At 35.6% G+C, this 17,030-nt stretch overlaps 1 protein-coding gene across 1 annotated transcript in view; it reads right to left on the reverse strand.

Moving 5' to 3' along the window:
- Positions 1–334: 334 nt before the first annotated feature.
- SLC38A11 (solute carrier family 38 member 11) overlaps positions 335–17,030 on the reverse strand; it is a 45,397-nt gene continuing 28,701 nt past the window's right edge. The window contains exons 8-12 of the mRNA XM_019628146.1: positions 9,277–9,347; positions 8,445–8,606; positions 5,361–5,473; positions 2,304–2,435; positions 335–439 (exon numbers count right to left, since the gene is read on the reverse strand). Of these exons, the coding sequence (XP_019483691.1) occupies positions 335–439; positions 2,304–2,435; positions 5,361–5,473; positions 8,445–8,606; positions 9,277–9,347 (583 nt within the window). The remainder of the gene's footprint in view (positions 440–2,303; positions 2,436–5,360; positions 5,474–8,444; positions 8,607–9,276; positions 9,348–17,030) is intronic.

A 17,030-nucleotide genomic window follows, 5' to 3' on the forward strand; every position in this document is an offset into this window, starting at 1 on the left:
GCCAGAAACCGTAGAGGATGGAGAAGCAGCTAAATTCATTCTTCAAAGAGCTTATAATTTGGCAGGGAAGGAAAATTTATGGATGGTTTAAACAGTACATGACACAAGGTAATACATAAATCACGTTAGTACATTAAGGTAGCCATCATCCATTTACAAAAATCATGGTGGAAACATGAAATGATTTTGAGCAAACCTACTAGCCTTTGGCTCATGCAACATTGGGAAGTAGGTACCAGTTACCTTTGATATTTATCCATCTCTCCCATGAGCTTTCTTTCCACTGCTGGTGGAATAGGTGATTGCCCAGTCTTGAGTGCTTTTGGGAAGCTGCCTACTCCCTGCTGTTCACATACACTGCTACAAAAAATTCTCCAACAGTGTGCTCCTGACTGAATCTCCCACCGCCTTTTTCTAGAACTTCACATCCAAATGGCATCTGGAAGGAATAATGTCTTGGGCACTGACAATCATACCTTCACTTATCCTTCAACTCCCAATAGAGTGAGTAAACAATGACTTGGGATCCCACCTGTAAAAGTCTGCCCTCTTTGTGGTTCATGACTAATAAATGCTAATAAAGTGCTATGATTCTGAGTAGAAATTCCATAAGAAATTTCTGCAAAAGGGGAAGAGTAATGGCTCTGAAGTGGTATATCCACTTTTATTCATGTCTTACCAAATAGCATCATTATCCTAGTTCCATAAAGTAGAACCAAGGAGTCACTATTGACATGTCCCTCTATCCCTACAATTCAATCTGTCAACAAATCCTGTCAATCTTGTCTCAAAAATGTCTTCTGGGAATCCATCTACGTCCCTCTCTCCTCCTCATCACCTATACAGCAACTGAACTTTTATGTTTATTTGTGAGCTTATATAAGATGCATGAAAGCATGAATCCTTTCTGATCTCCTCCCATTATTGTATCTTTGTTGTGTGACACATAGCAATCTCTCTCTTCATTGAAAAAAAAAATATATAAGGGCCAGCCGAGTGGCTCAGTTGGTTAAGAGCTCGCTCAAGAGTGTGAGCTCTGAGCAACAGCGGTTCGATTCCCAGCCCAAGCTGAGCTGCCGCTGAGCTGCCAACAAGTGGCAGGATGGCTCAGCTAAAAAAAAAAAATATATATATATATATATATATATATATATATATATATATTACACACACACACACACACACACATATATATATATACATACATATATACACATCTGTTCAACAAATAAATGCATTAGAAGTTTCACTAGATCTTAAATCTTTGTAAAATTTGGACAGAACTGAAAGGAAAATAGCAATTACAGGAAAGAAAAACGTAAGCCAAAGGATAAAAGACAGAATTAATATGGCTTGCTTATAGGCCAAAAATAAGATTGACTAGAGTTGAGTGTAGATTTTGGTAAAAAAAAAAAAAAGAAAGAAAGAAAAAGAAAACCTTCCATAGAAAATATGGGGTCAGATTATAGAGGCAAAAGAATTTATACTTGCTCTGGTAGAAAAGTGGAGAATTTTAAGCAGGATGGTGATAAATTGGAAGCAAAGCTTAAATATGTGTTAGTTGAAGCAAAAAGCCAGGATTAATTCAGATGTGAAATGATGAGGACCTGGATTTAGGAGGTAGCAGCAGGGATTACAAGGGAAAGTTCTAGAGAGGGAAAACCCATTTTAAAGAAAGAGAACATGGGCACTGGTAAGTGAATATCAAGGATGGATGTCACTCTCTTCATTTGCATATTTTAATGAAATTTTCTAGACCTCTATGTACTTGGCAAAGGAAATTCTAGACACATTTAAGTTATAGCTATTTTTAGCAATATCTGTACATCTATACATTTCTATGCCTTATAGAAAATAAAACATGAAAAAGTGCCTTAAACCAGGGTGTCTCAACCTCAGCACTTTTGACATTTTGGCTTGACTAATATTTTGTGGTGGGGGCTGTCCTGTGCATTGTGAGATGCTTAGCAACATCCCTGGCCTCTACTCACTAGGTGCCAGTAGCACCTGCCTACTCAGTTATGACAAACAGAAGTGTCTCTAGACATATGACATAGGCTAAATGTCCTCTGGGGAAGGAGGGAAAAATATTTCCCCATTGGAGAATCATTGCTCTAAAAGTATACAATCCTATAAAGCATACAATATCATCATTACAAACATTTACTATCACATAACAAAAATTTTCGATCCACTTCCGAAAGTGACACCTTTGTTAAGGAAAATACATCTTAAAATAAATACAAACGTTACTTTTAAAGGGATATTTAGAATGGAAGGAGTAAATCTTTAAATGTACTTACACTGAGCTCTAAAACAATTCCAAGACAATCAATCAGCAATGACACGAGTGTGGCTGCAGTAATGATAACCACTGTTATGATTATGTGGAAAACTGATGAAAGATTCCCAGCGAAAAACACATTGGCAATTACCTGCCACATAAACAGATTAGAGAGGAATTCTCAGATGTGTGAAGGATTTAATAGAGTAGTTCATATTACAGCACTCAGGACTGTATAAAATACTACCAATACGGCAATCAATCAAATTTTAAGCTACATGAATGCTTTGCCTTTTCCAAAGTACTTACACATAGACACACACACACACACACACACACACACACACACACACATCAATAACAAGTATTCTTTGTTGAACTGTTAGACAGGCAGCACATGGCATATTAATGTGTGAATAAATATAGTTCTCAAGTGTAAGAGGCCTTGAGAAGTTGCTTTATCCTTCTTCCTTAAGTCCAACAAGGTTACCACTAAGACAAACCACAGATGCTATTTAAATTATTTGAATGACCTCTAAGAAAAGAGCTACCACAATTTTCTTTAACAATAATGAATGTGTAATATGCTTTACTAACAGGAAATTAGTTTTATGTAATCTACAATAAATCTTATTTGATACAAGTGAAGTCTATTTTATCGTGCCTTTCCTCAACAAAAATGGAGAAAAGTTGATCACCATTTTCCACTGATACTCAGCTTAGGGAATCAATGAATAGTTACCTATTCTATGTTTCCTACACTGTGATATCATTTGCAAAGAGAAAATGTTTAGGAGATGATTCCTATGCTCAGAAATCAACAGCCTCATTGGAGGGATCCAAACAATCTAATGGAACAAATAGGGATCAATTTGTGATAGGATAAAAAAATGATCAGATAGAATTTAGAACTAGAAGGAGTTTTACTTATCTAGATCTGTCTTCCTTCTAGTAATGGGCTTTCAGGCATTCCTGAAATACACTTGTCCTAACCCGGCTTGAGGTGGGGCTGGGAACATGGATAGGATTTAGAGTAGAATTACAGACTGAAGCAACAGTGTGAAAAAGAGCAAAGAGGTAAGAATAGGAAAGATACCTATGGAGGGCAGGGAGGAGACAGTTTGAATAGAGACATGACTGTGCAAAACCACCATGAAGTACAAATAGGAAATGGTAGGAGAGGGTCAGGTGCTAGGGGACCTTGATGAAGCCAGCTCTCCAAGCTGTGATGAGTAACATTCCCCTTAGACTGGACACTACAGTAACTCTGCTAACAATTTCATGGGGATACTAATACCTTTTACTTATTTCTGATTTTACAATTGATGATGCCTTTCCAAATATTATCTTCTTTAAAATTCATTCTTATAAATGCCTCTTAGATAGGATTGTTAACAGTGGGAAATCATTTAGTGAGGCAGGCAAGTGAGGAATATTTACTAGGGGTAGATAGGTTTTTTGCTACTCTTGTATGTGGCTGCCTACTTTACCTAGGAATAGAAATGGCTTTGACATGTTTATGCCAACATTCATTCATTCATTCATTGTGTGTGTGTGTGCGCGCGCGCGCGTGTGTGTGTGTGTGTGTGTGTGTGTGTGTGTGTGTGTGCACGTAAGAGAGAGTGGAAAGGAGAAAAAGAGAAAGGAAATGAATGGGTGAGATACAAGTTTCCTCCACCTAGTATTTGCTACCCTGGCAGGGATCTTGATTTAGTTCTGTCTTTGTGTGGTGGCAGCTAGAAAGGAAACACGAGGTCCAAGGACTGAAGACACAGGCTGTGCAGGTGGGGTGACTCAGGCTGTCCACAGGCAGCTCACCAGAAACCACACGAGAATGCGCCATCTGTTATTGCTGATCTAGAGATCAGATTTGAACCTAAAGTACTGGGCAGAAGCTAAAAGAAAACCATTTCCTGCATCCAACAATAGTTAGCAAAATTTTGAAAGACTCCTAAATTTTAAAAAAGTCTTCGTAAAGGAGAGTTCAGTCTATCTCTCTCTTATATTCAAGGTGGAGAACTGGCCAATGAGTTATACATTTGTAAGTGAGGACAACTGCTAATTGTAAAGGACACACGTAGTGGTGAACATTTCCTTATTCTGTTTCCTTGTGCAGTTCCTTATCCCCATAAGGTAAGCACTGGTCTGCTTCTAGAAGCCTGCGGATTTAGTTGGTTAGTGTATTTAAAGCTCTGTAGGGGTTTCACTTCACACATTAGACCCATTCACATGGTGTACTGTGTAAACAGCCTCTAGCAATGGATCCTAAGTCTAATCCTTTTTCAGCATGATTCCTGAAAGAAGCACTGTGAAGCAGGATCATGTTTTTCTGCTAACTGGTACAGTGGATTTTTAGCTGACTTGCATGAGGGTCTCCTGACAAGCCATGTTATCCAATTTTACACAAAAAGGATTAGTTCTTTCACCTAATCTCCCTCTACAAATCCAGGTGGGCTATATAAACAACTTAACTTGAAAGTGACTTTATAAGTGAAATATACATATATAAGTAATATTATTTTATATGATACATACATATAAATAAATGTATAAACATATACATGAAACATATCTGTAAAACTAATGGTTTAACTTGAATTTTGCTTTTCCATGGAAAATAAGATAGATTTAAAAAGTAACAAAACTGATTGGATTCCGTTCTATGGTGCCTTTAATCCGTGATGATTTAGATAACATCTGAGAAAAAGACAAATTTTTAAAACATGTTTTAAACCTTAGTACTTAATTTCTTAGTAAGAATGCTTTTTACAAAAAAACATTTAGTTTAGCTCTATTAAAGGCTGGCATTCATTTTGGAATGCAGTTGTATAAATATTTATACTTATGCTAATATAAACTAAACCACCAAACATGATTTTCAAATCTAACTTTAGAAAAAACATCTTGCAAACACTGAATATAAATTTATTTTTAAACTGATTGAAAAGAAAATTTTATGTTATATTTCTTCTCGTGCACTCAGGAATGTGCAGAATTGAATTATTTACAAATCTTCCTAAATTAAATGTAGTAGAGAGATCACCTAGGTGAAGTGTCGGGAAGGAATTGTGCTTACCTCTCTAGTCACAAAGCATTCGATTGGGTACGTCAAAATGACAGTGACTCCGTAACAAAACCTTCCGAACGTTACCAGGTCATCATTTCTGCAATAATTTTCAAATAAGTCTCCTAGAGAAAGATATAAAATGCATTTATTTAATAGATACTAGATATTGATATAAATATCTAATAAATGAGACATTGGATATTTATTATGTAAGTGAAGCTACATAAATTTCATTTAATTAGTAGAATGGATAGCCAAGTCTAAATATAAGTTTTTGAATCCCAAAACTATATAATTAGTGACTGATATTAAAACTAGTACATGTTCCACTTGAGGATGAATTCATCGCTAATAGTTTTTCTTTTATTCTTATTGATTGTTTTGGTAGATTTGCCTAAATTTGTATCAACTTCTGAAAAGTACTTTTTATCTAGTGCCTTCTTCTTACACTAGAATCAACTCTGTATAGTCTTGTGCATTTGATTTTATAAACTTGCTTCTGGTCTTTGTTTCTGGTAAGTGACTTCATTATTAAAAAAAAGTCTTTTAAGATAAACAAATTTCCTTTTGAAATGCTATTCATAGATCAAGACAATCCTGAAAGGAAGAGTGGACCATTGCATCTGGGAAGCTGAATTTCCTGTGTATCAAACTACAACAAGATTTAATCACAAACTTAGGGCCACAGCAAGAAATTCCAAACATATATTATTTTTCATGATATCTAATGAACCCAAGTGTAAACGCACAGATTCAAAACTGTGAAAATAAAGAACAGCGTTATATTTTATTAGTTCCAAACTAAACGAAGGACCATATATACCTTGGACCAATTCTTAGGTAGAGACAGTATTTTCTCAGACACCTATGAAGAAATACAGGGATCTGTTAAGGGCACTAAAGTCATGTCAGCAAAAAGAAGTTTCCCAATGCTGAAACAAAGAATATTTGGGTCTGTTTATTTCCTAAATATAACGTGCTTACATTTTAAAATTTTGGTTGCATTTTTCATTAGACCGAAGAGAAAATTAGATCAAAGTCACACACGACCACACTGTTTAAAAAGAAAACAACCAATAATACTTTTGTACTTCCTTTTGTTCATGAAAAAGCTAAATGACTTGCCTCTTCCTAAAACTTAAATGGCTCTTGTCTCTTCCCACCATCAACTAGAACAAATGTGTATGACTTTCTAGCGTCCCTTTGGAGTAAACGGGGATTAAACCACAGAGCAGTGGTGGTAGGGACTTGTTTCGAGATTGACTGAAAAGTTTCCAGCACTCTAAGAAAAAAGGATGGACGTTCCCCTTCACTAACCTCTACTAAAAAATGAGACTGGCACCTTTTCAAAAGTCACTGGGAGAGTGAAAAACAATCTAGAGTCATTGCCTCCTCTCAAGCTGAAATTTATCTACTGAAAAGGAAAAAGAAAAGCAGCACTCCCTCTGCACAAACAAGACTAGATTTGCCCAAAGTGAAATGGCCTAAAGAAACAATGTCAGCTAATTCTAGCTGAATCTAAGTGTATTTTAGGGAATTATAGCGTACCCAAACTAACTTGTCAGTTTTGTTATATAAAGATGTAATTGTATCTGAGCAATTATCACTGATAAAAACACCAGGAAGGTGTGACTAAGAAAAGGGTTTATGTCTTACAGAGAAGGCATTTAAAAATCAAGGTTTTGTACAGATCAGAGCCTATAGGCCATTATCTTGGCAAAAATAGTGATACATGGCAATGTCTTAAAACATAATTCTTATCAAGACTTTCAAGGTATTTCATTTTTGCACTCTAATGGTGCATGCATGTACTATATTTTTTACTGCATTGGAGTTATGTTAATTACTCTCTTTTGAAGCCATCTTTACTTCTTGAGAAATATTTGCCTGTAATCATAGTCACCTGTAACTTCCATTTGAAAGAATGCACCATTCACCCAGATTTCAGCATCCTCAGAAAACTAGGCTAAGTGGAACAGGAGGCTGAGACAGCTTTCATTGGGTCACACTTGACCATAATGGAGTAGGCAGCAGGGTAACATAGAAAAATAAAATTGGACTGGAAGTCAGGAGACTTGTTTTCTACTTTGTCACCAGCCAGCTTGGGCAAGTTACTTTCTCCTCTTTGTGTTTTAAGCAGGGGGTAAAACTAGTTATTCCACTTACCTTCTCAGGGCTGTTTGAAGGTCAAATGAGACAACAGACCTGCAAATGCTGTGAGATGCATGAAGCAGAGCGTTCAATAGGCTGTCAGAATACCCCGAATATTATACTACACAGATGACTGAATGTAAAGGTCAAAGGAAGAGAAGAGATGGCCACTCAGTGGCCGCATCTGGGTGAAAACAAGAAAAGAGAAGGACATTTGAGGTGGGGCAGTAGGGTGAGGGTGGGGTGAGAGAGAAGGGCTGGTGTTGTGGGAAAGATGATGTTTTAGGTTTCAGGCAAGAATGGGACAACTAAGTAGAAATGTCCTTCAGGCAAGAGGCTGGGGATGAAAAGAAAGGTCTGTACTAGAGTTAAAATAATGAAAATCTCCAGAGAATTTGTGGAGAGGGGAGAAAAGGCAACTTGCCTGAGCCAGTTACTAGGGGTTGGGAGGGTATAGGTGGAGAGGAGGTAGGAGAAAGCAAAGATGAATTGCTTGGAGAGAAAAAATATCAACAAAATGAATGATGGGATGGTAGTGCTCTTTTCTCTGCCAGAGAAAAAATGTTCAGAACTGTTAAGTGATTCAGAGAGGTCCATGAGAATCAGAACCAAGATCTTCAGCTTTGAAGAGAGGGAGGATATTGTTGTTGTTGAAAATAAAGTTGCAGTGGACAAGTAGAGAGGGGTGCCAGAATTCATGTACTTTGAAGTGAAAGCATGGAAGGAGAGAGAGAATGGGCTACAGAGATAAGTTTAGCCATTTAAAAAGGAGAAAATTAGGAAACAGAAACAGCAGAGAGGCAGGAAGGTAGAGAGAAAATGGGTAGAAGAGATAGTGATACTTTGAAGTAGAACATTGGGTATAATTGTACCCAAACTGAGAAGGGATGACACCACGCCATGTGAATACCAAAATCCGGGAAGACTGCACCTCTCATTTACCTTGGGTGAAGCCAGTGAAAGTCAAGTATCCACATGTAGCGAAGAGAATACTGATAAATACAGAAACCAAGGTGGACACATGGATGATACAGGACCACTTAGCCACTGTGGGTTCTTCCAAAGAACCATAAACTAAGAAGCAGTTATGGTGGCAAATAAATGCTGGAGGGGGAAAAAAAGCATTATTAAAGCAAACACTAGCATTCTCTTTACTTTTGAAAATCCAGAGATGTATGCTACTTTGAAATGCTAATGAACTGAAGTTCAAATATACTAATTTACTAGCTATATCACACAATCATCTTTCCAACAGCTTTGGGAATGAGAAATTTCATTCACTTTAGGCTGTGTAGTCTTTTCATGTCACTCTTGATATAAAGCAGGCCTGTTCAATTTTCTCTCCCATTTTCCATTTCCTAATGGCCTTTCTAATCTTACGGGGAAATCTAAATGACACAATATTTTCAGTCCACGACTTCCTTTCCAATCTGGGATATAACGGATTAGCTTTAGACATCCAGCCAATTTGTAATACTTTGTGTGCAAGGTTTTGAAGTCCATAATATTTACTAGATTTTCAAGTGAAGAAACATAATGACTTTAATGAGTTTTTTGCATGAGAAAGAGACTTGTCCAAATTGAAGCAAATTTTAGTGATGAGTGAGAAAAGCTTGAGCCTAATTTTATGTTGGCGCAAACGAGATCATATGCTGCTAATAGGATGTCTAAAACTTAGGACATCTGTTCTCTAGACATGAATATGAAACACAGGACTTTCTCATTATACAGAAGAGTCCATATTGAGAAACGGTCTTTGAAACCACATACTCACCAAACGACATAACACCAATAGCCTGAATGGCACTGGGTTTTGCAAATACCCAGGCATCTTCTGATTTTGGTCTAAAAGAGAAATCAGTTAATTTGATCAATGATTAAACATATAAGCATAAGTATATCAGAGAACAAGAAATGCTGTCACAATACGAATTGAACCTCTTTAAGTCAGAAATTAATAAGGGGCCTCCATTAATTTTATTTAAATGTAAATAAATTTCCCAGGAATGTCAATGTTATCTGTTAACCCCAGTTACATGGGAAGACTCTATTTTACATATTTAAAATACCCATTGACAGCTTAGTTTTGTGACTTCACTGACTCATCAATTTAACATTTGTTATGCACTTTTTATTTGAGATACTCATTGAGGGAGGTAGAAAAATTAATAATGCAGTGTTCCTCCTCAACTAATCAATACTGCTCTTTATTTCCTTCTTTACTCACTCTTCTGGGCTCATTCTACCCAAGGAAATTCGTAGTTGGCACTACAGTTTATTGAAGAAGGTGGACATGAACTAATAAGAATCAATGATGTACTTAGCTAGTTCTGGGAATTATCCTACGTTATCTCAATCTTCAAAATAACACTTAAGTGCTATTATCAACCTTTAATACATTAGGAGAGTTAAGCTCTGGGTGGTGACGTAACTTATCAAGCTTCCACAAACAGTAAATAAAGAAATTGAGATTTGTTTCCTTGGTCTGTCCATCCCAATATGTTTTCCATATTGAACTCTCAGTACCTTCAAATTTTCAGCTTTGGATATACTTCTCTCAAAGAGGTTTTGGAAACATATACATTTAAAATAACTCTAAGAAGCTCATTTCTTAGTGGAATTAAAATATTTGCCAGCCTGCCTATTGGCAGCGATTTGTTTCCCTGATGAATATGCCCTCGAGTAATGACAAGAGCACAGGCTCCAGGTCAGACAGCCCGTGTTAGTCTTGGGTCTTTTTCCACTTATTAGCTATGTGATCTTAGGTAAGTTACTTAACCTTTCTGTGCTTCAGGTTTTTGGGTTTTTTAAAAAGATTTTATTGGGGAATTGGGGAAGGGGAACAGTGTTGGGGAATCGGGGAAGAGGAACAGCCAAGTTGCTGTCCTTTTGTTCTTCAGTCTAGTTGTGGAGGACGTTGCTTCACTGGCCCATGTTGGTATTATCATTGCGCTCTTCCTGGGTGAGGCAGTCGCTTGCAGGTCATTGGCTCATAGTGGCTCACAGCAGCTTATGGCAGCCCATTGCAGCCCCACTGCAGCCTACGTCGTCACTGGTGACTCAGGGCCGCCCAGCTCCAGGTCGAGCTGTTGTTCACCATCTTAGCTATAGGGGGCACAGTGTCATTGGCCCTCATATGGGATTCGAACCTGGGCCCTGCTGCTCAGAGCTGGTGTCCCAAACCAACTCCTAACCAATGCGCCACTTGGCAGTCCCTGTGCTTCAGCTTTGATATCTATAAAATGGGGATGATAATAATAGCACTTAATTAATTGAGTTATTGTATGAGTTAAGCAATGTAAAACTTCTGAAAGAGAGAGCCTAGCACATATTAAGTGGTCAATACATGGTCACTTGTACTATCGGCTTATGTATTAGTATTGTTATTATCCACTGTCATATAACAAAATACAGCAAAAAGTCTAAAAGTATTGCCAGCTTCCCTGAAAAGACTGTAGCAAGACCCAAAGAAAGCATGAAATTGGAAGAAGTGAACAGGAAAGAAAAGTCCTAGAAAGCATGCAGGCACTAGGTGTAAAACCCATCTCTTTTATGTTTATTATTAATTTTCGATGTAAAGTAGACACAAAAAAGTTCCATTTGTTTTGTCAAAGTTAGTGGGATTTATGCATTATATCATGTTTTCCCACATTTGAAGTGAGCAGTGACAGACAAAGAAACTAGCTAGCCGACAAGGGAGGCGCCAGCTGTCACAAGCCTTGCTCCTCTTCCCTAGTTTGAGTGGGGCTGCTGCCACCTGCCGCCTCCACTGCTCTCATTGCAATGAACGTTAACTGCTAGCAGCATCCCTGTCAAATCCCAATGGTAATTGGAAAAGTACATATTTTATCCATGGTCCTTACATTTTTTTTTTGAAAAGGCAGTACTAACAATTGTAGAAACTTGGAGATTTTAAATTTTTTTATCTGTCTTAAATGATCTACTTTCCCTGTTATGGTATTAGCATGTGAATAAAACTCATTTTTCTCTTTGATATAGAGTATAGTGGTGTCCTGCTTTGTTAACACTTATATTAGTAATGAAAAGGTAGAAGTTTAATTTTTATTTGTCTTCTTTTAAGTTTTAAAAAATTTTCCTGGTCTACAGGGTTCCTTGAGTATATTCCTAGCTAAGATGGACTGTGAAACAGTACCTAGAGATAATTTTGGGTTTTCTGTGTTCAACTTAATGATGCTGATTTTATAAGATGGAAAGTATGCAAAAAGATGTCACAGATAGGAAAGTAATGTGTGTTCAAATCTAGGGAAAGAGAAGGAAAGAGACAATGAATACAGCTTTGCAATCTTTTAGAAAATAGTTTGTGATTGAATTTCAGAAACAACCATTTCCACAGGAAAAAAAGAAAAAAAAATCCTTGGTATATTTTGTGAGGCTGCTGAAACCTTGACACCCAAAGCAGATGAGAAAATGAAGTTATAGATTGTTCTGACTTTAGGCTATATAGATGTTGAAATAGAAAATGAAATATTATCAAATGCAATCAAGAGAATGTAATAAGAAAGAAAAAAGCATGACCAAGAAGAATTTTTCCAATAAATGCAAGGGTAGTTCAATTACAGAAGAATCTATTAATGTAATTCATCACAATAACAGGTTAATGGAGAAAAAAGGCTTCTGACCAATTCAAAATATGTAGAAAGCCTATAGTCCACTATTTATTTTGATAAGCATGCAAACCAAAATATTAGTAAAACAAAACTTCCTTAACCTAATATGAATATCTACCAAAACCTATAGCAAATGACATATTTAAAAGTGAAAAGTTAGAAACATAACAATTAAAGGCAGAAGCAAGACAAGGATGTCCTCTATCACTGCTTCCAGAATATATTACAGGAATTATCGGCTAATGTAATAAAATAAGAAATGATACAATATATAATAACTGGAAAGGAATAAATGAATGGTACACAATATAATTGTGTACACAGATCAATGTAATTATGTACACAGAAAATTCAGGGGCATCTACTGACAAGCCATTTGCGTATTCAGCAAGGTTGCTGGATACGAACTCCCTACACAAAAACTCATAGGATTGATATGCACAAATAACAGCCAATAAAAATGGTTTTTAAGTGTCAGTGACAACAAAAACACCTAATGTTTTTGAAGGTATCCATAATCTTAATGGAATGATATCATTTTTTTGAAAAGTACAAAGAACTAGAGAAATATACCATATCCATGCACATGAATGGGAAGACTCAATCTTATGTAGATGTCAATTATCTCCAAATTAATATTTAAATTCAAAGAATAAAATATGACAATGAAGGTGAAAAGAATTTTCTAAAAACCCATAAAAGCAAAACCATAAAGGTAAAGATTAACACACCTAACAAAATCAATTAAAGGTAAATATAAAATGTCTGTATAATAAAACAGTCCACATACCAAGTTAAAAATGAAGATAAGAGAAAAACTGAGCGATGAGATTTGTCTTGCATATAACCTAGAAAAGGTTATTATCCAGTATACTAAATACTCCTGAAAATCGATAAGAAAAAGGTATTCCAAGAGCAATGGACAGCTGTCAATTTATGCAAAATGAAATAAGAATAGCTAATAAATATGCTACAAATTCTTCGCCCTTCTTAATAATTAGAGGAATTGAAATGAACCCCATAAAAAAGAGCATTTTATATATCTAATTCAACAATAGCAATGTTGATAAATTGCTGGGAAAAGACAACTTGCAATTATTATAGAAGGAACTGTGCATTGTAAAACACTTTTGGAGAAGAATTTGGCAATATCTAGTAAAGCTGAGCTTAATCAAAGTTTGTAAGCAAACACTTATATTTTTAGGTTTAATAAAAATTTAAATATAAATTTTTATATTTATACCCTAGGCTAGGGAAGTGCACATGTGCAGCAAGAGATATGGATAACAATGCTCACTGCTGCATTGTTTATATTAGCCAAACTTTGGAAATAACCTCAATGTCCAGAAATAGAATAGATAAATAAGTTCATGTGTAAAATGTGACATAATCATAAATTGGTGTGCTATAGATCAATTGAAAAGAATCACCCAGTGCTAACTGTATCAAAGTAGAAATATACGGCTTGCAATATTGAGGGAAAATAGTGATTATGTATATTTTTACCACAGTGATTATGCACATTTTACAAACATACTATTCAATACTATATATTGTTATCAATACATAAATGCATGGTGTAAATATAAAAGCATGAACAGGAATGATTCAAACCAACTTAAACATAATAGTGACCTTTAGGGAAAGAGAAATGAATCGAATTTTAAATACGATACTCTATTGTTCATAAGAATTGGAAGCAAGTATAGAAAATCATTTCAAAAAAATCTAGGCCAATTTCCTGCTTCCTGAACTTTATGTATACAATATTGTCTACATAAAACCCCTCTGGGTCTGAACTTAATTTTTAACCTTAATCTTCCGTAAATATTCTATAACTGAAACTACATTCTTCCTGCTCTCCAATCACTTATACAAGTCATTCAATTTTCAGCAATTATTTGGTGAGCGCTAGCTATGTGACAATTACTGTTATAATCACTGGGGAAACTGCAGGAAAAATGACGAAAGAGGTCAACTATCTCGGTTTATGTTCTATATTATATCCAAACAGTAGTTTCTGTGATGATGAAAATCTGTATCTGTGCTGTCAAATGTGGTTACCACTAGACACATGTGGCTTTTGAGCATTTGAAACTATGACTAGTGCAACTGAGGAATTAATTGTAAATTTTATTAAATTTTAATTTAAATTTAAGGAGCCAAACATGGCTAGTTGTTTCTATGCTGTATAACACAAATCTAGAAGGAGCCATGTATGTAATTTTTGTTTCAGAAAACCTAATTACCTTCTAATAGTTGAAAAGAGTTAAGGAAATTACCTAAAGAGTTTTAATTTTTCCTACAGTGTACCTGATGCTGTAAATTTCAGCCACTATTTACCTCTTCAATTTTCTGAGAGACAAGTTGAAGAACGAAGGAATTGAATATAACAATAAGAATACTTTGTTAACTTCTAAAGAACCATGGATATTAGAGAATTTTCTAAAACAAACAAGAAAGCAAAAAACAACAAACTGGGGGAAATAAATTGAAACTGTCACTATGAATAGGGACCAGGGGAAAAGACATAGCACATAGTAGTCACATTGAAATGAATCAACTAAATAAAACTTAATTTGTTATTATGAAATGATTCAATTATGGGATGAGTGCTTTAAAAAAAATTAAAGAATAATTCACAATAGATTACCTGTCAACAGGGTATGGCTTTCAAATGATTATTCAAATTCAAACATATTAATTAACAAACAACTCTTCCAGAGTATTTCTTTTGTACAGAGTGAGGCAAGTTTTCTTCTGAAGAAAACCCCGAATAAGAACTAGTCTCCAATTTCTCTTTGTTTTAGATTCTTCTGCTGCTACTGTCAAAGTTCATTTCCCTGAGGAACGGAAACCAATTGCATTTATTGGTGTGTGTCTAGAGTTTGCAATGGAAGCCAGTACTTCTGAAATTAGTCCACTGCAGTCCACTTCCTTGCTTCAGCAAGCGTTAACGTTGCCTGCCGAGGGATGGACCAGCTCCTTACCCTCATTTAGCTCCTACCCTCTTCTTTCATTTCATGGGATTGTTTGCTGACGACTGACTAAATTGTGCTTAATATTACCAATAAAAGACAACTCAAACAGTAATGAACTTAATTTCCATTGCGAAGAACAACCCTTCTCATGACTAAGAAAAAACATATGGAATACAACAAGGCTATAAAGGAAAATAATATGGACTTTGAGGTCAGAGAGACGTGGATGAAAATCTTAACTTTATGATATGCAAGCAAGGTGACTTTGACAGATTACTCCATGGCACTGGGCTTAGTCTTCTCTGCTGTAGAACAAAGACAATATTAATAATTCTATTTTCCATATCTGACATAAGGGTTAAATGAGAAAATGAATGGAAGAGTGTGGTATACAGTGGACAATCAATGTTAGATGAGCCTTTCCTCCACTCTTCCTCCCTTTCTTTCTGTTATCATTAAAGTAACAATAATGTCTTAGTCTGGGTGTAAGGACCTTCAGGTACATGACATACACTCTTCATCATGTTATTTATATTCTTTTAGAGAATGAAGGAACCCTGGGGAAGGCAAGCTTTCTTATTTAAAATAAGTGAATGATTAACCTTGATAATAGGCATACATGTAACCAAATGGGCAGTCATTTGGTTGATAATGATGAAAAAGATGAAATGGCTCATTTATGCTTTAGATATTCACAATAAATATTCAGTAGTCTATCCCATACACCAATTTTCTGCACAACTGGGTCTGCCAAATTTGTGCAACTTTCAGCTGCGTAAAGCCATTTTAGACAATCTCAGGGTATTTGAATCTGCTTACCTCATGTCAGGGTTTATGTCGTAGCCCAGCCATCAGTTTCCCCAGCTAAGCTGTAGCTCTGTGGTGATATGATAAATTTTGCTACAGTGGTGTGGAGACTACCACCAATGGAAGATAATTAAATGTTTGACTAAAAGAAGGAACTCATTAAGCCTTAAGATATTTGGCATCTAAAATGGAAAGACAAATTTCCTGATTATTTAATTACCGGATAACCTCTTAACCTAATCACTGGAAAGGAAAAAAAGTATAAAATTAACCTTTGACATTTTTAAGCTTTTATCTACACACACACACACACGCACACACACACACACACACACACACGGTTATTTTTATTTTTTGTTATATACATTTCCAATTATAGAAAGGGTTTATTCTGTCAGTATTGCAAAAACAGAATTTCTTCCTTTTGTATTTTACTACAAGGAAAGATTATGAATGAATATATCAATATTTTATCATTAATGTTGATAAAACATAAGTACAGTGATATTTAAGTTCATTTCTTGAACACTTAGACCACCTTCTAATAGAGAGACAAAGCCTACCTCCTAGATTAGGCTATCTAGTTTCACTTTCAGGAATTATTTGGAGGTCCTGCATTTTGTTTTAATAAGATGCACCACATGTTATAAAATCTTGAGAGGTGTGTGTGTGTGTGTGTGTGTGTGTGTGTGTGTGTGTGTGTGTAATAGTTTTGAAAGCAATGAAAAACATATATGTCATGATTTTTTACCAAAAACCCAGTACCTTTTACTGAACACATAAATAAAATACAGAAGTAATCAATTCCTAATTTTGGGTGCTAAAGAAATATCCAGCAAACCAAGATAAAATCATAGTTTAGTCATTATTTTTCACAGATATCTCTTTCCAAAGCTTTCAATTAAGTGATAATACAGATGGTACTTGTACTTCCTTTTATTTCCTAATCTCCCCATCGAGTAATAGTGTAATAGCAGCTGCAAACTGTAGGGAAGGGGATTAGATCCAGTAATTGGACAAATGTTGAGAGAGAATTTTCTAACCATTTTCCTCCTGCACCCTAATTCTTCTGCACTTTATGGCATAGCGCAAGCCTCACAAAAAAAAATGAA

The sequence above is a fragment of the Hipposideros armiger genome, unplaced genomic scaffold (assembly GCF_001890085.2).
Source record: "Hipposideros armiger isolate ML-2016 unplaced genomic scaffold, ASM189008v1 scaffold_751, whole genome shotgun sequence".
Classification (NCBI taxonomy): Eukaryota; Metazoa; Chordata; class Mammalia; order Chiroptera; family Hipposideridae; genus Hipposideros; species Hipposideros armiger.